The sequence below is a fragment of the Pan troglodytes genome, chromosome 13 (assembly GCF_028858775.2).
Source record: "Pan troglodytes isolate AG18354 chromosome 13, NHGRI_mPanTro3-v2.0_pri, whole genome shotgun sequence".
Classification (NCBI taxonomy): domain Eukaryota; kingdom Metazoa; phylum Chordata; class Mammalia; order Primates; family Hominidae; genus Pan; species Pan troglodytes.
Window position 1 is genome coordinate 98991978 of NC_072411.2, and position 21060 is coordinate 99013037.

A 21060-nucleotide genomic window follows, 5' to 3' on the forward strand; every position below is an offset into this window, starting at 1 on the left:
GAGACATTTTATGGAGGGCTTTTTATTTTTGTTTTCAGCTCATATGACTATGACAAGCACAATATCATCCAAAGTTAGGCAGGATTCCAGCCTTCATTTAGTGAACACAAACACAAGGGGGTGGGTGTGGGACACAATTCCACAATAAACAGCAACAGGACAATCAGGAAGATGTTTCCGCCTGAGAGCACACACACACCATGAGCCTCAGGCCTGGGCCTGAGAAGGACTCTCATTCTGAGAACAATGACTTTCCATTGTTAGGTAATTGTGTGTCCAATTAGAAAAGATATTGAAAATTAGATGACTGCAAAAGTGAGTAATGAACTTTTGTCACTTTATATATGCTTCATAGAAAATAGACACCAATAACTGGTTTTAGAAAAATGGAATCATTTCAGTAGATCAGAGACAGGAAAGCACAGGTTGTTTGTGATTAAAAATGTACAATCATTTAGGAGAAATTTAACAAAATTTTTTTTTTGACAGTTTCACTCTGTCACCCAGGCTGGATTGTAGTGGCATGGGCCTTGATTTTACTACAGCCTTGTCTTCTGGGCTCAAGCAATCCTCCCACCTCAGCCTCCCGAGTAGCTGGGACTGTAGGTGTGTGCCACTACTACCGGCTGATTTTTTCTTTTTTTGGTTTTTTTTTTTGAGTCAAGGTCTTGCTATGTTTCCCAGGCTGTTCTCAAACTCCTGGGCTCAAGCGATCCTCCCACCTTGGCTTCCCAAAGTCCTGGGATTAAAGGCGTGAGCCATCACACCTGGCCTAACAGAATATTTAAAAATGGCCACTCACCAATCAAAGTCTCAAATCTAAAATGTAATGGATGTGAGAAAATTACTATGCTTGTCATAATTAGAACCATGTTATTCTCATTTAGACTCAATGGATCCAATCCAGATAAGAAAACTGTCTTAACTCATAATATAGGTTCCTTGGGGAGGTAGATTAAGTCTTGGACTTGATTATTTCCTTATCCAACCTTTATCCTACTGGCCTGAAAAGGGTTAGCTGCCTTCTCAGCTGGCCAAAGTTTCCACTACACAGTGAGTAGGGCACTTGCTCAGTAATTCAGAGGAATGGCTCACTGAAACTTAACGTTTTGTTGTTTTGTTTATCATCACTCGACCTGCTCTCCCCACCCTGCCCTTTAGGACATCATTCCTTTTTCTGGTATGAAAACAAATAAGAATGAACAGGTAGTTTAACATTCCATTTCACGAAAGTCAGTGATGAGTAAAGGAATTATGGTTGTACTGCTATATAAAATTGCCCCAAACGTTCCCAGGCCTTTGGGATGCAGGTACGCACCAACCCAGGGCTCTTGTTCCTAAGGTCACTATCAGCTGAACAAACCTTCAATGCAGCAGATTTACACCAGGAAAAGCAAAACTAATTTATTCTATTCTCTTTGACCATTTTGGAGAAAACTGTGGGCCTCTGCAGGCCAACCCTAAGTCTACAGTAGTGTTAAGAGGGTAAGGGAAGGTGAGGCGGGAAAACCAAGGAAATGGAGTAATAGGGAACTTTCTGCACTTCCTAGATGAGTCAGGTGGGGGACACAGCAGGGTACATGCTAGGATACATGGGGCTGCAAAATCAAAACTAATAAGAGTTAGCTAATGATATCAGTATGGCTGCTTACTTCTGAGAAATAGGCATGAGCTGCTAATTCCAATACCTGTAATAAGCAGTTAATTGAGTTACATTAATACATTATAATACTTTAATTAAATGCCACATTTTAAAAATTACATAATTCATAAACATCCAGAAGTTCCTTTTTTGCTCCCCAAGGTTAATAGGCATTGTGCTTAAAATGGCAGTTTAGTACAATTCTAGTAGCCATTCCTTTCAAAATTTCTTAGGAAGCAGAGTAGAAAGCTTCTGTTAAGAATTAGTTCATTAGGAAAGGAACATTATACAGATCAGGGGAAGCTTCAAGCCTAGACGTTAATTAAGAAATTTTACTCTTGTTCCTCAAATTTCCATACTGGGAATATGAGTTCTGATCTGTACTTAAAGAAAAAAAAAGTTTGATCTCAGAATGAACTTAAATACAATCAAAGATCCAGGTTTTTATTTGAGCCCTTGAGCATGCATTAATGACATGTGTAGTCCCTAACTCTTCAGCATTTGCAGTTACAATTTTGAGTGTCAACTTGAAACTCTTAGTGTGTCTAAAATATTTTAACCACTGTGCTGAGGAGTTAGAGACCAGCTGCTGGCATTACATGCAAAATGGACAGCACAGGGTGGCCTACAGGTAGACTATGTGATTTACAAAAAGACAGACAGGACAAGTTATCCTTGCTTGATTTCTCACACACAGGACTTCCAAGGGGGACAGAATTCTTAAGTGCCTTTTATACTAGCTCCTATCTTTCTCATTTCCTCTGGCTTCAACTAGCTTATGGAAGGTACCTGCAGTCGCTGTTGACTTTTTCCACTTACCATTTTCATCTACAGCAAGTACACAGGCCCCTTTGGCCAGCAACTCCTCAACTACCACCTTTAAGCCATTGCGCGCAGCGACGTGGAGGGGTCTAAAAAACACAAGACCGAGCATCAGTTGTGATACGTATTTGGGTGAGAATGTGGAATTTTTGTTAGCCCATGTCACTAAAAGGAAGAAGTACTTAGACTCTACAAATAGTACATGGATGTTTTTACTTAAGAAAAAAAAATGCTGACCAGATCTTTTCCAGGTGCTAATGGTCCAACTGTTGTTGTATGTTTGGCCCAGATCTTGCTGCAGATATTACAAATATTCTGCATCTCAAACAATCTCAATGACAGTAAATACGAAGACAGAGGAAGAACTCAAGCTTTGTTGTGTTTTGCAGAAGGCCCTTTACTGCTTGATTTCTAACACAGCATTTGAATCACTGTTTCACACAGTTCAACAATATGACTGGCATTAATATCAGTCATATATATGTATAATTTCAAACTTCCTTGTTACTACTAAATGCACACAGATGTTTTACTGAATTTATAATACCTTAAAGAATTATGTCAAACTCAGTATATTGTGCTATATACTGCTTAAGAATCTTTTTTTTTTTTTTGAGCAGGGTCTCACTCTGTCACCCAGGCTGCAGTGCAGTGGCACGATCACAGCTCACTGCAGCCTTGACCTTCTGCTGGGCTCAAGTGATTCTCCTGCCTCAGTCTCCTGTGTAGCTGGGACTACAGGTGCAAACCACTGTGGCCGGCTAATTTTTTAATTTTTTGTAGAGAAGGGGTTTCATCATGTTGGCCAGGCTGGTCTCAAACTCCTGGGCTCAAGTGATCTACTTGCCTCAGCCTCCCAAAGTGCCGGGATTATAGGCATGAGCCACGACACCCAGCCAACAGTCTTCTTCTTCTTCTTCTTCTTTTCTTTTTTTTTTTTGTGGGGGGACAGTCTCGCTCTTGTTGCCCAGGCTGGAGTGGTGCAGTGGCACGATCTCAGCTCACAGCAACCTCCACCTCCCAGGTTCAAGTGATTCTCCTGCCTCAGCCTCCCAAGGAGCTGAGGTTACAGGCACCCGCCATCATGCCCAGCTAATTTTGTTGTTGTTGTATTTTTAGTAGAGACGGGGTTTCACCATGTTGGCCAGGCTGGTCATGAACTCCTGGCCTCAAGTAATCCAACTGCCTCGGCCTCCCAAAGTGCTGGGATTAAAGGCATGAGCCACCACGCCCGGCTTAAGAATCTTAAATGAAAAAAATTCCTTTGCCTTTAAAACAAATGCATAAATAATTTCCTAAAGCGGAAAATGAAACAGCTTTTAGATCTTTCACACCAAGGGTTACACTGAATTATATTAAAATATAATCAAGACAAATAGCTTAGAAACTCTTCAAATGTATTCTGGGAACCTGATTTGCAAAACTGTCATTTTCCAGTCAGAATACATAATGCTAATACATAATACAAATAGTTTCCCCAAATATGTCAGTCCGTAAAATTTTTCTAACAGCCCACTAAATTTATAATATTACCCCAGAAATATCAGCAAAGAAAAACAGAGACTTCACAAAATTAAATGAAGACATATCAAAAGAAGGATTCTAACTAAAACTGCCCAGCTTGGTCAGCACTTGTAGGTATGTGACTGTCACCTTCATGCAGGGGAAGCCAGGACTGCATTTTTCACCACTGTGCTCCCCAGACCTAGTCTGGCACACAGCAGGCTCTTAATACTTATTGAATAAATGACTATGACCCTGGGTTCAAGTCCAACTTTAGTAGTTACACTTACGTCTGCAGTGCATTATTTTTTGCATTAATAAGGCTCTCGTCTTGTATCTTGTCAAGTATTAACAAGGCACATTTTTCATGACCCTAATAAAGAAAAAGAATGATAAGAAAAGCAAGATAGAGACACAGAAAAGTTACTGAGAAATTTCTTCATTATGATTTAAATTGAAAATGAATGTCGTCTGCCTAAGAACATTCTATAGGGCTATTTTCTGAGTAATTTTTTTTTCTTCTCAACAACAAATGGGCTCCAGACACTCTAAGAGTCCTAATAAGGTCTATTAGAACTTGGTTAACATAAGTCTGATCTAAAATATTAATACTGCTAAGATAAATTTTAAAATTAATCCCCAGAGAGGTAAAGTAGATGCTAGTTCAGCTAGGTCAGCTGGTAACTAGGGATTAGAAATAGGAATACTGTCTGAATCCTATAACATTTAGCATACATCAAAAGTCCCACCTCCTATTTCAAGACGTCAGTTACTACTTCAATTATCCATTTATCCTTGGAATTCCCATTACATCTATTATCTATATCATTCATCATCATTAATTGCCTTATATTGTGAAGAAACCCTATTTCAGGAAAACTCATTGTTTTCTTCTTCAATCAGTGGAAGATATCTCTGTACCTTATGAAGATAGATGGTTAATAATTTTTGAAAATCAACTGATGAGTCAGAGACTCTTACAATTTCAGGCCTGGTACCCTTTTAAGGGGTTATGGCTTCCTAAGCCCTTGTTAATCAACATGTGGCATGCAGACCAGTCACATTAGTATTACTGGGAGTTAGAACTGCTGAATCTCAAGCTCTGCCCCAGACCTAATATATCAGAATCTGTTTTTTTCACAGAACTCCCAGGTGATTCGTTTGCATGATAAAGTTTGAAAAGCATTGCACTTATATTCACCAAAATACTATACCTTGAAATAAACTTCATAAGGCTGAGCACTTTTTGTGGTTCCCATGGGCTTCCCAGAGCATGAAGTGAGAAAATGTAAGCAATGAAAGGAATGGCTGAGACTACTGGTACCATATAGGTAACACTGATAATATTTTAACTACACTGAAATAAATCACCGCCATGGGTGCCAACTGGCTTCATACTATAATGCCTTGTATGGGAGACCCTTAAATATAATTTTAGAAATGTCCATGGAGGTTTCATTCTGAGGCACTGCTGTTGGAAGGTAAACTGTTGTGACCTCGTAAGAGGGCAAGTTGGTCTAAAAATATTTATATCTGGCCGGGTGCAGTGGCTCATGCCTGTAATCCTAGCACTTTGGGATGCCAAGGCGGGCGGATCACGAGGTCAGGAGTTCGAGACCAGCCTGGCCAGCATGGTGAAACTCCATCTCTCCTAAAAAATACAAAAATTAGCCGGGCATGGTGGCGCATGCCTGTAGTCCCAGCTACTCGGGTGGCTGAGGCAGGAGAATCACTTGAACTTGGGAGGCGGAGGTTGCAGTGGGCCAAGATTGCGCCACTGCACTCCAGCCTGGGCAACAAGTAAGACTCTGCCTCAAAAAAAAAAAAAAAAAAAAAATTATATCCTTAGACTCAATAATTCCACACTTAGGAATTTATCTTAAAGTAATGAGTAAGGATGTTTATAAAAGATTCCTCTGCAATAAGCATTATTTATACAGGTTGAGCATCCCAAATTCGAAAATCTGAAATAAAAAATGCTACAAAATCCAAAACTTTTTGAATATTGACATAACACTCAGATTTTTGGATTTGGGATAATCAACATGTATAATACAAATATTCCAAAATCCAAAAAATCCTAAATCTGAAACACTTCTAGTTCCAGGAATTTCAGGTAAGAGATACTGAACTTGTACTAACATATAACTGAAAACAAGTTATTTGTCTAATAATAGGAGATGGGTTGAATAAAAGATGGCCCATTCCTAAGCTGAAATACTACATATCTTCTAAAATACCATAAAACATGATGTTTAAAAGATATTAATATTATACGATTCAGCAACATAACGAAGTTTTGTAAAATCATATATATGATATAAAAGATAAATTATATATATATAATTTTATATAATTTATCTTTTTTTTTTTTTTGAGATGGAGTTTCACTCTTGTTGTCCAGGCTGGAGTGCAATGGAGTGATCTCAGCTCACTGCAACCTCTGCCTCCCGGGTTCAAACGATTCTCCTGGCTCAGCCTCCTGAATAGCTGGGATTACAGGCATGCGCCACCATGCCCGGATAATTTTGTATTTTTAGTAGAGACAGGGTTTCTCCATTATGGTCAGGCTGGTCTCGAACTCCCGACCTCAGGTGATCCACCTGCCTCGGCCTCCCAAAGTGTTGGGATTATAGGTATGAGCCACTGCTCCCGGCCTAAAATTTATCTTTTATGGAAGAAGGAATCTTGAGCAACATGTGAACACACCACTATTTGAAAAAAAAAATCACATTTTTTGCATTGAACTGTACACCAGAAAAAAGGGGGAAGGGTAGAAATACACATAGATCTATTTATTTGCTTCACAGTAGAGTATTTTTTGGCTGTGTTACTACAATGTCTTCAAATGGAACAAAATGAAAACAAGTAAAACTGCTTATACAAGCCACATAACTAAGGTCCTCACTTTTATGTGGTACCAAAATGTGGTACAACAACCAGAGAGACAGATACAATGGCAGCATCAAGACAGACAGACTACAGCAAGAATGCAAGTGGCAAATGCCATGAAAAGCATGTCCTCATCATTTGTGTTGATGAAGATATGCTTCTTCAACACGAATGCGTTGTTGGGTCTGTCCTTTCCTTCTCATCCTTCCACTTTCAGTTGACAAGACCCTGGGAAAATGTACATCTTAATTAAGAGCCATGCTACACAGTTCTGAGGTAGAATTTCAGTGTTATTATTACTGTTATTATTATAACGTGAAGTAATAATATTTTAAATTCATTTACATACTTTACTACAAGCCAAATGTAAGGGTGTATTCAAGTCCTTATCCTTTACAGTCAGATCAGCCTGGGCACTGTTCACCAAAATATCTGTAGAAAAAGCCCAAAAGAGGGTTACTTAGATGAGATGCTAATTACATGCATTTTGAAGAGGTTACTACAAACACAATAACATATTTAAATTAGTACAGTTCACATAATCATATTTAATGTATTTAAAGAAAAAAGGGAGTAATTTATTCTCATATCTGTGCTATCCAAATCCAAGGTTAATAGGCACTAATTTTAACTGCTTTTACAGTTCATTATTCCCAGTTAAAATGATTCTGTTGTTACACTTGGTTTCTAAATGTTGAGAATTTCATTGCAGAAGGGTTAGCTCTTTGACAAGGTCCACCAAGAATCAAAAAACAGGGAACTGAAAGACGCTTGAGCAGGTAGAATCAGGTGACTTAAGTAAAACTGCTAATGGCCCTTTTCCACGTGTATATACTATGAGAACAACTGATTTCTTGATTTGACATTATTTTGGTTTTTGCACGGGCATAAGGGCAAAGTCCATGCAACAAGCACATACCCACAGCGCCTGCCTGCCCATTCTCGGCAGCCATCATCAGTGCTGTTTTCCCTGAATTATCTGCTGCGTTCACTGGAGCACTGTGTCTCAGAAGAAGCTGCAAGCACTCCACATGATCAGCAAATGCTGCCGCATGAAGGGGTGTCCTAAAGATTTAAAACAAGTATCACTTTAGTTTCCTTTAAACTTTATTCTCGCTAGTTACTGCCCAAGAAACATGTACAAGGTGTTGTCTTAAGGATTTAAAACTTCTCAGTTTATAGACATAGTGATCAGGCCCCCTCCCTCTAAAGGTCATCCAGGATAGACACTGAAATATCACCTATGGGACTGGAACCCCCTAGATTTGGGAGGGGGGGTGTGTGTTGGCCCTGATAATGAAATTAGTGCCTTTACTGACTCTTTAATCTTAAGTTCCAGTGAGTCTACTTTTATCTTTGAGATAGATACTTTAAAAATTAATGCTTAAGTCTGTAGATAATTGGCAGATTAAATAAAAATTTTAAAAACCCATCACATCATCTATTTTGGTTGCTTAATTTCTTTTAGAGGATAATTTGGCATTATTTATCAAAATTTAAAAATATCAACCCTTTAACCAAGAAATCCACTTCTAGGTATTTATCTCTCAGATACACTTGGTCATGTGTACAGACACTTATTTATTTATTTATTTATTTATTTTTGAGATAGAGTCTCACTCTGTTGCCCAGGCTGGAGTGCAGTGGCACAATCTCGGCTCACTGCAACCTCTGCCTCATGGGTTCACGCCATTCTCCTGCCTCAGCCTCCTGAGTAGCTGGGACTACAGGCGCCTGCCACCACGCCCGGCTAATTTTTTATATTTTTAGTAGAGATGGGGTTTCACCATGTTAGCTAGGACGGTCTCTATCTCCTGGCCTCATGATCCACCCGCCTCGGCCTCCCAAAGTGCTGGGATTACAGGCGTGAGCCACTGTACCCTGCCCAGACACACATATGAGAATGTTCACCACACCACACTTTGAAACAGCAAAATATTGGAAACAATCTAAATGTTCTTCAATAGAGGGCAGGATGAGCAAATTATAGCATATCCATTCAATGAAATAATATGTAGCTTCAAAAAGAATATGGTAAATCTGTATGTTTTGGTATGGAAGGATCTCCAAGATATACTAAAAGCAGAGCATTGTTATAGAATGCTACCATGTGCAAAAAAGAATATATGGATATATACATATATGTGTATATATGTTTGTAGATATGCATAAAAATATTTAGGAGAAAATAAAATTTATAAATAACAGTGTATAGTAGCTTTCTCTGTGGAAGAGGCTAGGGATTCTAGGCTTAGAGGGAAATTTCTTTTAATTATACACCCTCTGTAATATTAAAAACCATGCTTATCCATTATTCTTTCCATTAAAAACATAGATGCTTGGCTACTCTGCAACTGCAAAGCAGAGGCTAAGATTCATCAAGAAAAAAGCATGCTGTTTTAGATTACTTACCTGCCTTTGTCATCTCTACAACTGACGATACTGGAATCTATGGCCCCAAGCAGCAATGATGCACAATTCCCATGATCATTGATTCTAAAATGAAAATGGGTTTTAATGTAACAATCTCACTCTTTTAAATTATATCACCTCCTAACCCATCTTCCTATGTACTGTATATTTGACAATCTGAAGCATTTAAAAAATCGAACGTAAATATTTGTGGTATATGTTTCAATGGCATACATTTTGTAACCCCTAGCATTACTTCAGAACCTCTATATCCTGGTAGAAGTTTATTGCACTTATGCAAGGCACCATGTTAGGCGTTTTGGAGATATCAAAGTGGAATAGACATGCTTCCTTCAGATTTAAAATCTTTCTGACCTTTGGGAGGCTGAGGCAGGTGGATCATGAGGTCAGGAGTTCAAGACCAGCCTGGCCAATATGGTGAAACCCAGTCCCTACTAAAACTACAAAAATTAGCCAGGCGTGGTGGTGCGCACCTGTAGTCCCAGCTGCTTGGGAAGCTGAGGCAGGAGAATTGCTTGAACCCGGGAGCCGGAGGTTGCAGTGAGCCGAGATTGTGCCACTGCACTCCAGCCTAGGCGACAGAGCGAGACTCCGTCTCAAAAAACAAAAAATAAACAAAATAAAATCTTTCTGACTCTTTTTTACTTATACTTTCTTTATTGATCTACTTTATGCCTCCAATATCTTTCCAATCAAATGACTCAGTTTCATATAAAGGCCAGAGACAATGTAAAGACAAAGAATCCTCAGGTCTTGGGCCCCCAGGCTAACCATGGAAGCCCAGTTGAACACAGACTCCCAGGCTGACTATGGAAGTCTGACTTAAAGTCACTGTATCCTCTGAACTATGGTTCACTATTGAGACTGGAGCAAAAATTAAATTTATCAGACAAGAGCTTACAACATATGAAAGATGAAGAATTTCAATATATGAAAAGTTGTCCCAGTGTGAAATGTCTTTCTAACCATCTGTAGGCATACTGTTGTCAACGCTGACTTATTTTTAGAATTTGGCAGACAAATGTGAGTTATACCTGAAGAGTTCTTCACATGGGTAATGCACCTCTCACTCTACCCCTTCACGAGATTTCCCGAGGGTGGCATCTGTGCCACTTTGGAACTGTGGCACTCCACAAAAATCTCCGGGAAAATCATTAATATTTTGCTATCAGATCTACTTGTCTTTAGCAGCAAAAATGGAATATTTCAGTCTTATCTGTAATCTAAAAGACTTTTTTCCCTACAAAGCAACTTTTCTATGTGTAGTTAAAATCATTAAAGCAACATCATTAACTCTCAGCATTTCTACTTACATTGCACAGTGCAGTGGAGTAAAGGGATTACCGATAAATTTGCGAAAACATTTTTGCTCCAAAAGTACCTCTATACAGTTTTCATTACCTGCAAGAAATAAAAATAATTTAGGGAGTTTCCAAGAAAGAAATTTTGTTCAACCCAATCTGCTTTTTCATTAAGTATTGAGTTTTTGGTTTATGAATTTTCCTGAATTGGCTGAACATTCATTCTCCATGAAATAAAATTAACAAAATGCCAAAATGTTATTAACATGTTCACAGGTGTTCTGAGACTTAATGAACAAATAAAACAATGAAGGCCATATGGTCTGGTGAAGAGAGACAGAGAAGATGACTCATTTGCAAGCAGAATATATTCTGTTTTATTCTCAGCTCTTGAAAGATAGATGCCTCACACAGGCATGCTTCAATTTGTCCACATTTATAAGAGGAAATGTACCTTTCACCCATACAAATACTTCCACTTACATTATACATTCTAGTGGAGAGGCGAAACTGTGATTAGGAGAAAACAGTATTTGAGATAATGCATGTGAAAAGGTTTTGACTATAAAATACTATATGTGTTTTAACTGCCCCCAAGAACAGTTCTTGGCATATCATGGGCATTCAGTAAGCACTATTCAAATAAGTAGATGAATGAATATGTGAAATTATTTTCAACAAAATGGTAGGTAGTTTCCAAATCAACTGAATTCAAGTTAAGTAAGGTCCTAGCTGTCAGCTTACTTGTTATGTGATCTGAGGCAATTTACTTGGGATCTCTGAGCCTCAGTTTCTCACATATTCAAAACTGGACTAGGAATACCTGCCCTACCTATGTCACAGGATGGTGAGAACTTTACTCAATAAAGGGCCTCAGTGTGGTTTGTGACGTTCTATACAATTGTAAGACAGATCTTGCTGCCTGGCATTGTCTCCCAGGAAGAAGGGTGATGGTTTCCCAGCCTGACTAAGCATTCCCTCATTACAGACCTGGTTAAAACAAAAAACAAAAAACAACGACAAAGTCTCTGTGGTTCTCAATTCTAATGTGGGAAGGCATTGCCATTTTGCTTTGCAACACAGATTGTCCTGAAACCTCTTCTTGGTTGAACTCAGTGCTAAGTTAGTGAAAGTTCCCTTATGATCTACCTCAGAATGATGTAGATGGGACAATTTGAAATATTAAAATACAAATCAAACTTTTCTTATATCTAAAAAGAGAATAGGCAATATTGCTTTTAGACAGATTAAAAAGCTTATGAAGTAATAAATATAAAAAACTGGCAGTGGCCGGGCATGGTGGCTCATGCCTGTAATCCCAGCATTTTGGGAGGTCAAGGCGGGCGAATTACTTGAGGTCAGGAGTTCAAGAGCAGCCTGGCCAACATGGCGAAACCCCATCTCTCCTAAAAATACCAAAAAAAAAAAAGATGTGTGGTGGTGCCTGTCTATAGTTCCAGCTACTCGGGAGGCTGAGGCAGGAGAATTGCTTGAACCCAGGAGGCAAAGGTTGTAGTGAGCCGAAATCACGCCACAAGCCTGGGTGACAGAGTAAGACTCCATACACCCCCAGAAAAAAAAAAAAGCCAGCAGCTCCAGGAAAGTTGTATAATTTAGCCTTCCAACTAACTACATGGAACCCTCATTGAAATAGTCCCAGACACCTCAAGTCTTCCAAAGGATCTAGCTTAGGGTAGCATCCACACATAGCATTCCTTAAGTGGGGACTATATGAATCCCAATTTAAGAGTCTGTACAGGTAGGACTGGAGATGACTGAGCTCCTTTCAATATTTCAAAGTGCCTAGTAAAAAGGAGTCTGGGAAGATGGGAGCTTGAAACTCAGTCCTGGACAAAGGCTGCACTGAAAGGGTGAACGGCTTAGGAGGAGACTGCTCCTCCTCCCCTGCCTGTACCTGGAGAGGCTAGGAACACAGACACCTCTCACCCTGAGCCCTGAAGAGAGGATCTGGTCTGTGTCAGGTTTGCGTCCCGCCATTATAATCAGCACTCTCACTGCATCCTTCTCCTCTTGTAGGTTCTCCAGTGCCAGAGAGCTCCCACAGCTTGACCCAGATGGGGGTCACCCATTAGTAGGTTAAAAAAAAAAAATCACAATCCTCCAATGGCAGGAAGGGAACAAAACCAAGTTGAGGAAATAGAAAATTTGGCTCTTACTGAGCAGAATGAATGAAAAAAGAGGACCGTAGTGAAAACACAGTAAGAGGTCTTAAATTGATATAATTAGAACACACACACACACACAAACGCCTTTTGTGGAACTATTAATGGTTTCTAAATTAAAATGTTAATTGACTAATTGAAAATGTAAGAAGAAAATTATAGAAGCAAAGTAAAAAATACATGGGAAAATATCCATATAATCTGAGGGGTAGGAGACCTTTTGAAGAGAGACTGGAAACCTGGAAACCATACAAAATCTGATAGGATCTTGGTTTTGTTCATTGACATATTTCAAGTATCTAAACAGTAGCTGCCATTGTAGTTATTCAATACATATTTGTTGAAAATATAATAGAAATGTATCTCTGTAACTGATTCAAGTACATAAAAGCTCAAAATCTCTAAGTGGAAAAAAACATCCTAAACAAGGAACAAAAATATTCATATTTCTAAGACATTCATATCATTAAACATTCATTCATATCACATTCTTATCACCAAGACAAGGTGCTCCCACAAGCATATGAGAAAAGATAAATAGCTCAATAGGAAAAAAGTGAACAGTGGATGGAAAAAGTAATTTCTAGAAGAAGAAATACAAATAGCCAGGGTACTATCAGATAGGGAAATGCAAATTGAAACAAGAAGATATCTTTTGCCTCTCAAATCGACAAAAATTTAAAAAGGTGTTATTCTGGGTTGGCAAGCATGAGGAAAAACACTAACTTTTATACAAATGTTTGGTGAAATGATAAATTTTGATATCCTTTTTGCAAAATAATATGGTATAATTTATTAAAATTAAAAAATACACAAACCCCCTTACTCAATATTTTTATTTCTGGAAACTTATCTGAGAGAATTTATGGTACCATAATATGGACATACACATTGCTGCATTGCTTGTAATAGGAAAAAAGAAATCTGAATGTCAATCCACAGAAACCTGGTTGAATAAATAATAAGTTCTGGTATACATATTGCTATGAAATAATATATAACCATTATAAGATCAATCCATATTGATACATATTGACTTGTAAGAATATCTGCAATACAATTTAAACACCAACAAAAAATTATAGAATGGCTGCTATTTGTTCTATAATTCCAGTTTCAAAAAATATACACATTAATTTATAATTATTTATATTTTCAAAGGAAAAATTATGAAAGATGCACACAAAATTACATTAGAAAGTAGGTTTAGAAATGGAAACAATTTTACTTCAGATATTTCTGTACTTTGGAATTGGTATAATTAGCATGCATTTTTAAATTAAGTGAAATACGAATTTAAAAATCTCCCAAATAAAAAGTACAACAAAATAAATAAGGAATATGAAACACAACAAACACCAAAAGATGAACCATGCATCTACTAGTAATCAATTGTGACAGGTTATTAAATTATATACATATATTTGGTATTAGTTTTATTATTTTAATCCCTTGTGGGATCCTGGTTATACTATATAGATCAGAAACCCTGAATAAAATTGGTCATTTAAGCTTATCGGTTCTGATTACGGTTAAGTGTTAATGATTAACTAAAAGGGGAAAGTGAACTTTTACTCAGTTAAGGCATCACAGCAGCTGTGGAGGGGTGAGAACTATTAAAAAAACAAACAAAATACACAAAAAAGATATCTTGGATGCAGAAAGATTAGAAACCATGGTTTGCAGAATTACATAAGGCTCTCACCTCCACTGAGCTCACAGTGGTCCTGGGGTAGGAAGTCTAGTGGAATCAGTCAAATGATAAGCAACTCACCATTGTAACAAGCCCAGTGCAGCGGCGTGTAGCCTTGGTTATCTTTGAAACAACAGTCCTCCTCAGAAAGAGCCATTTGGAGCAGCTCGCTCAGCCACGTGGCGTGGCCACGAGCAGCTGCATAGTGCAAGGGCGTCCTCCCTCTGGAATCTTTACAGAGAATTGACACTTCTTGTTCCAGCAGCATTTGCACACATTCCTCGTGTCCTGTCATAATCTGATGCATTGCAATTAAAAACACAAAACAAACCTCAGAAGACTAAGGAAGCAAAGCAGTTGGCTAAGTGAGGCTGGGCTTAGAGCAAGTGGACATATGCCTGGGTCTTTAAGGAAGGCAGACTCTGTCCTATTTCAAGGGCAGAAGGCAGAACAACCTCAGCAAAATTCATAACAGAAAAATCTGTGAACATCAGCATTTTCGAAATATCTCTTGCCTCTCCTGACAACCGTGAAAGATATCATGATGCGGCTGGGCGTGGTGGCTCACTCCTGTAATCCCAGCACTTTGGGAGGCCGAGGCAGGAGGATCACTAGGTCAGGAGATCGAGACCATCCTGGCTAACATGGTGAAACCCCATCTCTACTAAAAAAAATACGAAAAATTAGCCTGGCATGGTCGTGGGTCCCTGTAGTCCCAGCTACTTGGGAGGCTGAGGCAGGAGAATGGCGTGAACCTGGGAGGCAGAGCTTGCAGTGAGCCCACATTGCGCCACTACACTACGGCCTGGGCGACAGAGCAAGACTCCATCTCAAAAAGAAAGAAAGAAAGATATCATGATGCAGCAGTAAACATCAGTTTTAGAATCAGGAAGATCTAAGTGAAATCTTGGCACCCCTGTGACAGGTCAGTTCGCCTCTCCATCCCTCACTCTATTCACCTATGTATAAGAATAGTAATAACAACTTCAGAGGACGTTGTGAGGACTGAGATAACAGATGCAAAGGCTCTCAGCTTGTTGTACAGCACACAGGAAGCAACTGAGAAATAAAAACTATGATTGTGACAATGATCGCATAGCATTCCTCTTCTCTTCATTTATCAGTGTACTTGGTACCAGCCCAAAATAGCAATTTTATGATTTCTGCTTGTGTTTACTTAGTTTATTTGGCATGCTTTAAAAAACAGTTCAGAGGGTGCAAGTGGCTAATGCCTGTAATCCCAGCACTTTGTGAGGTGGAGGCAGGAGGATCACTTGAGCCCAGCAGTTCGAGACCTGCCTGGGCAACATGGCAAAACCCCATCTCAACAGAAAATACAAAAATTAGCTGGGCATGCTGGCATGCACCTGTGGTCCCAGTTACTGGGGGGAGTTGAGGTGGGAGGATCATTGAGCCTGGGAGGTGGAGGTTGCAGTGAGCTGAGATTGTGCCACTACACTCCAGCCTGGGTGATAAGAGTGAGATTAAAAAAAAAAAAAAAAAAAACACTTCAACAGATGTGTGCAAATAATTGTCCACAGGATACATATTTTGGCATTATTTGTAAGGACAAACAATTGGAAATTGCATAACTACTGAAAACCAGGTAATCATTGAAATAAACTATGACACTTGAACACAATGAGGCATTAAAAATCATGATGCAGAAAAAAATGAAATGAAAAAAGATCCTTGATATACTAAGAGAAAAAAGCAGAATCCAAATGATATCTTCAGTATTCTCTTTTTAAAATCTAAAACAAATCTATATATAGAAAAAAGATTGGAGATAATATACACCAAATAGTGGTTATCTCCAGGAGGTATGATTACTGGTGATTGTGATTTTCTTCTCTGGGCTTTTAAAAAAAATATTCTGCAAATTTTCTATGATATACTTGTATTTTGTAGTCAGAAAGCAGAACCAATTTCACCAGCAGTAGGTGTTCATGCATCTATTATCACAATCTAACATGAAATCTTAAGAGCAAAACCTTCCATTATTTTGCCTTTGCCAAGGATTTTGTAATTTCTTTTGGACTGAATAAGGTTAATTGGTTGTATTAGGAAACAATTTTTGCTAAACATTTTTGCTAAAAATCCAATCAAAGTAGGCCCTTTGTAATTGTTTGCTAAAAAAGAAAACAAGCTCATTAAAAAAATTGCTTGACTAGAGCTGAGAAAGATGTACATACCCCTCTGTGTAAAGCTGTGCATCCTAGGATGTCAACAGTGTCTACGTTGGCTTCCTTTTCAAGTAACAATGAAACAGCGTCAATATGTCCATATGCTACTGCAAGCATCAGTGGTGTTCTAGGCAGAGAGATAAAGCAGGCTTTCAAAAAGGAGATTTAAAAAAATATTCATCACTACCAGTAGGAGGACATTCTCTTTCTCTCTCCCATTCTCTTCCCCTCTCCTTTTGACAATTTCTTAATATTTTCTAAGTGTCCCCAGTTTGCTATACAATATGCAGAACAAGCTATCTGCCTCTGCTCTAATGGCCACATGGAATGTTGTTAGTGGAATGATCCCTAGGGATGAGGCAGGGGAAGCTTCCTTTTCAAAATATTCATGTTAATCCCATCATTTTCAGATCCATGTAGCATTTACTAGATATCAAGGGTGAGGAGTATGTGTATGCAGAAGCCCCTCTTGCTTCCATCAGAGCAGCTCTACTTTGTAGCATTCTATGTTGGACTTCTGCTAAAGATTTCATTTACACAAAGCTTCTTTCCCTAAAGAAAAGTCTGTCAAGTCTCAGGGAAAGAATGAAGTGTTGTGATGCAAGAGGGAGGTGAGATTCTGACTATCACACTGATTCACATGCCTGGGGCTAGTCACTGCTGACTTTTGCTCTGCATTTCCTATTTGTAAGAGAAGATTAGGTGGGGAATATGCCAACAGAAGGAAATTACTTTGAAAAAGCAAAGTTGAGGAAGAAAAGGCATCTGAAGGATTTTAATAATAGAGATAACCTCATGAGGTCTGTCCTATTTATTAATTAGAAAATGGCAATGGTGTAGCAGCTTCAGAAGAAGGTAAAAATGGGCGGAAAGAGGGAACAAAGGAGAGAATATAAATAAGAACCGGGAAACATGGCCACAGCCCTTAAAAAGGTGATCCTTTCGTCAAGACATGTGCACACCCACTCCTTCATGCTTTTCTTGGATATACGCACTGTGACTTAAAGCCACCTCATTGTGTATTGGTCCTGGTCCAAATATATTCCCCCAACTTCTCGGTTCCGCAGTGAGCCTTGTAATGATTTAAGAAACCAACCAGGTGGCTGCTGTGATTGAAATGTCAACCCAAGGCCACGTGTCAGCGCACTTACTGTCCTTTGGCATCTTTCACATCGACCGCCTCCGGGTTGTCTGCAATTTCTAGCAACAGCCGTAAACACAGTGTGTGACCATTAATTACTGAAAAAGAAAACAGTGGACAGTCTTTTAACAGAACAACACTACACATATCTCTTCCAAATGACTTTTTTTTTTTTTTTTTTTTTTGAGATGGAGTCTCGCTCTGTCGCCAGGCTGGAGTGCAGTGGGGCGATGTCATCTCACTGCAATCTCCACCTCCCGGGTTCAAGCGATTCTCCTGCCTCAGCCTCCTGAGTAGCTGGGATTACAGGCATGCACCACCATGCCTGGCTAATTTTTGCATTTTTAGTAGAGACAGGGTCTCACCATCTTGGCCAGGCTGGTCTCGAATTCCTAGCCCCAGGTGATCCGCCATCCTCGGCCTCCCAAAGTGCTGGGATTACAGGCATGAGCCACCAAGTGACCTTCTGAGACAGAATCTCACTCTGTCGTCCAGGCTGGAGTGCAATGATATGATCTTGGCTCACTGCAACCTCCGCCTCCCGAGTTCAAGTGATTATTCTGCCTCCTGAGTAGCTGGTATTATAGGCATGCACCACCACACTCGCTAATTTTTGCATTTTTAGTAGAGATGGGGTTTCACCATGTTGCCTAGGCTGGTCTTGAACTTCTGGGCTCAAGCAATCTGACTGCCTTGGCCTCCCAAAGTGCTGGGATTACAGGCATGAGCCACCGTGCCTGGCCCCAAGTGACATTTATTTGGACTTCAAATCAGTGGTTTTCCATTGTTGCCGCTGGATCCCCCTCGGCTTCCAGCTCAAGGTAGTTTCCAGGCAGAGTGCCTCTGTGTTAATCTGTCTTCCCCCTTCTTCCTAGCAGGGTGCATTGATCCCCACCTTCCTTTTCTAGTTCCTGTGTTGAGGGTTTTTTCTTACACTTAGGGTCCTTTCTTATCTCCTGTCATGGGACTAATAATCTCTCCCCACTAGTCAGCTCCCCTTTTTGTTCCTCTGAGTCACCCAATTCCATATAATCATACTGTATCTACCCTGCCTCCAACCCCTTTAAAAAGAAGGAAGAAGGGAGAGAAGGGAGTGGAAGTGTGAGGGGAGCAGGAGCAGGATGGAGGAGGAGGAGGAAGGCGAGGAAGGAAGGAGAGAAGTGGAGGGGAGAGGGGAGACGGTCAGAAGGGAAGGGAGTAGGGACCTGGGGCCGCCTCTTCTCCCAGGTCGTTTTACATTCTGAGGTAGATATTCAGAAGAGGTGTTCCTGCAATCGCTCTGACTGATGGGTGGTGGCAGAAAACAAAACCTCACGCCGGCTGGGTGTGCACGCTCCATCCGCTCACTGTTGAGTGACGGTCCCTCAGCCCCGCGGTCACCGAGCCACAGGCGGCGCTTTCTCTGACTTCCCAGGCGTCCTCGTGCCTGGCCGAGGTGTGACTGGGCTCCCTGGGAGCCCTTTCCTAGGCCAGACTGGGCCTCCCCCTGCCCCTCCTCGCCCAGCGGACCGAGTGGGGGCCAATGTGGGCAGGAAATGCGGCCCCCACGCGGGGCCGGCCTGGACCGGCTGGGGCGGGAGCACTGGATGCACTCCTGTGCACACCAATTCCAGGCAGCTTTAGAAGGCTGTAGTGGTCCCACAGGGGCTGGGAAGCAAACCTGTGATGATAACCTCAGGGTAAGCTGCTTTCTGCCAGGCTATTGAACGCAAACCAAAGCCTTATGATAGGCATGACTTCCCACTCAGGGAGTAAGATGAGAGCAACCGTGGTTAAAATTCCAAACGTGACCTTCTCTCCTCTCTAACAATGAGAAGGCCACAAAGTACATTGCATTTGCCACATTATGGATGTGGAGAGAGAAGGGAATAGACGCCGCTATGTGAGGTTGATAAAGGCTCTCCTAAGAGCTGCATTTTACAGACCTTTTATTTACTTGCCAGCCACAAGAGAATGCTAATTTAACAATGACACATTTTTTCAGGGACAATACATACATAGTGGAATTAGCTTGCATTCATCAACAGCACTCAAATGAACTACAGGAATAATGTGCACATTTTGTAGACCATTGCATTCAGCTAATTCTCAGCAACATTCCATTTATGTATCTCGGGAGGAAATTCTGTGGATTGGAGTACAGGTAATATGTCGTTGCTGCTGCTGTTATGTTTTTTGTTCTTACAATTACACTAAATCTGCTACCATTGGTGAAGTAGGCAAGAAGTTTAATGTATGGCTAAAAGGAAATGACTGGCAAAGGACTGACAGCTGAATACTGCAGATGGCAGGTTCATGAACATGGAAAAACAGCATATTTTGATTGGTTCCTCTTTCTGTAGCAACTTAATACTCTAAATAGTCATAATCATAATAGTTCAAGTGACATTTGATATTTGGCTAAACATAAGAAGAAAAAAATTATCTAACTTCATATAACTCACCCAATGTGTTAGATAGCAAAACAGTTTCTACAGTTGTGCTTTTGTTTTGTTTTGTTTTGTTTTTTGGTACAGTAGCTTTTTGAACTTAGCTAATAGCCCTCAGGTATTTTTTTTTTTTTTTTTTTGAGGTAGAGTCTAGCTCTGTTGCCCAGGCTGGAGTGCAGTGGCGTGAACTCGGCTCACTGCAACATCTGCCTCCTGGGTTCAAGCGATTCTCCTGCCTCAGCCTCCCGAGTAGCTGGGACTACAGATGCGCACTACCATGCCCAGCTAAGTTTTGTATTTTTAGAAGAGATGGGGTTTCACCTTGTTGGCCAGGCTGGTCTCGAATTCCTGACCTCAGGTGATCTGCCCTCCTCGGCCTTCCAAAGTGCTGGGATTACAGGCATGAACCACTGCGCCCAGCCCCTCGGGTAAATCTAAGTTCCCCTGAAGTTGGTAGCCAAACTTAAATTCTCTTTGGCTTCCTACACACTACATTTCTTTGTCCCCAAATTGCCTTCTAGCAAAAAGATGCTAACATCTTTAGCTCTGCTGCCAAGTTCAGCTTTGTCTCAGACCAGCTCAGCCTCTTCCTATGAGTGACAACCATTTTTCACACGACTCAAAGACTACAAACTGTCACTCCAACTATCTGTGCCAAAACCTCTCATACTTGTCCTGGCTCTTGCTCCTCATAGTGCTCCAAGGATTTGAAACTCAAAATATTGGCCTCTCAAAAGAGTTGAAAAAGATTTTGGGTAAGCAGATCCTCAAAGCACATGCTAAAGCTTCTGCACAGTAGACATTTTGTGAACAGTCCAGTGACAGTGTCTTTTTA

General features: G+C 40.2%; 1 protein-coding gene across 18 annotated transcripts in view; it reads right to left on the minus strand.

Moving 5' to 3' along the window:
* Nucleotides 1–21060, minus strand: part of ANKRD44 (ankyrin repeat domain 44) — a 351835-nt gene that overhangs the window by 32384 nt on the left and 298391 nt on the right. For 14 of the 18 annotated variants that reach the window (XM_063791430.1, XM_009443922.5, XM_063791432.1 and 11 more), the window contains 9 exons: nt 17807–17894; nt 16665–16782; nt 14551–14767; nt 10606–10693; nt 9272–9355; nt 7779–7924; nt 7209–7291; nt 4258–4340; nt 2462–2553 (listed from right to left, as the gene is read on the minus strand). In XM_063791430.1, the coding sequence (XP_063647500.1) occupies nt 2462–2553; nt 4258–4340; nt 7209–7291; nt 7779–7924; nt 9272–9355; nt 10606–10693; nt 14551–14767; nt 16665–16782; nt 17807–17894 (999 nt within the window). Of the gene's footprint in view, nt 1–31; nt 1689–2461; nt 2554–3661; nt 3760–4253; nt 4341–7208; nt 7292–7778; nt 7925–9271; nt 9356–10605; nt 10694–14550; nt 14768–16664; nt 16783–17806; nt 17895–21060 lie in introns of those variants that run through there. The other 4 variants (XM_054679186.2, XM_016950264.4, XM_016950266.4 and 1 more) reach the window with 4 other exon arrangements.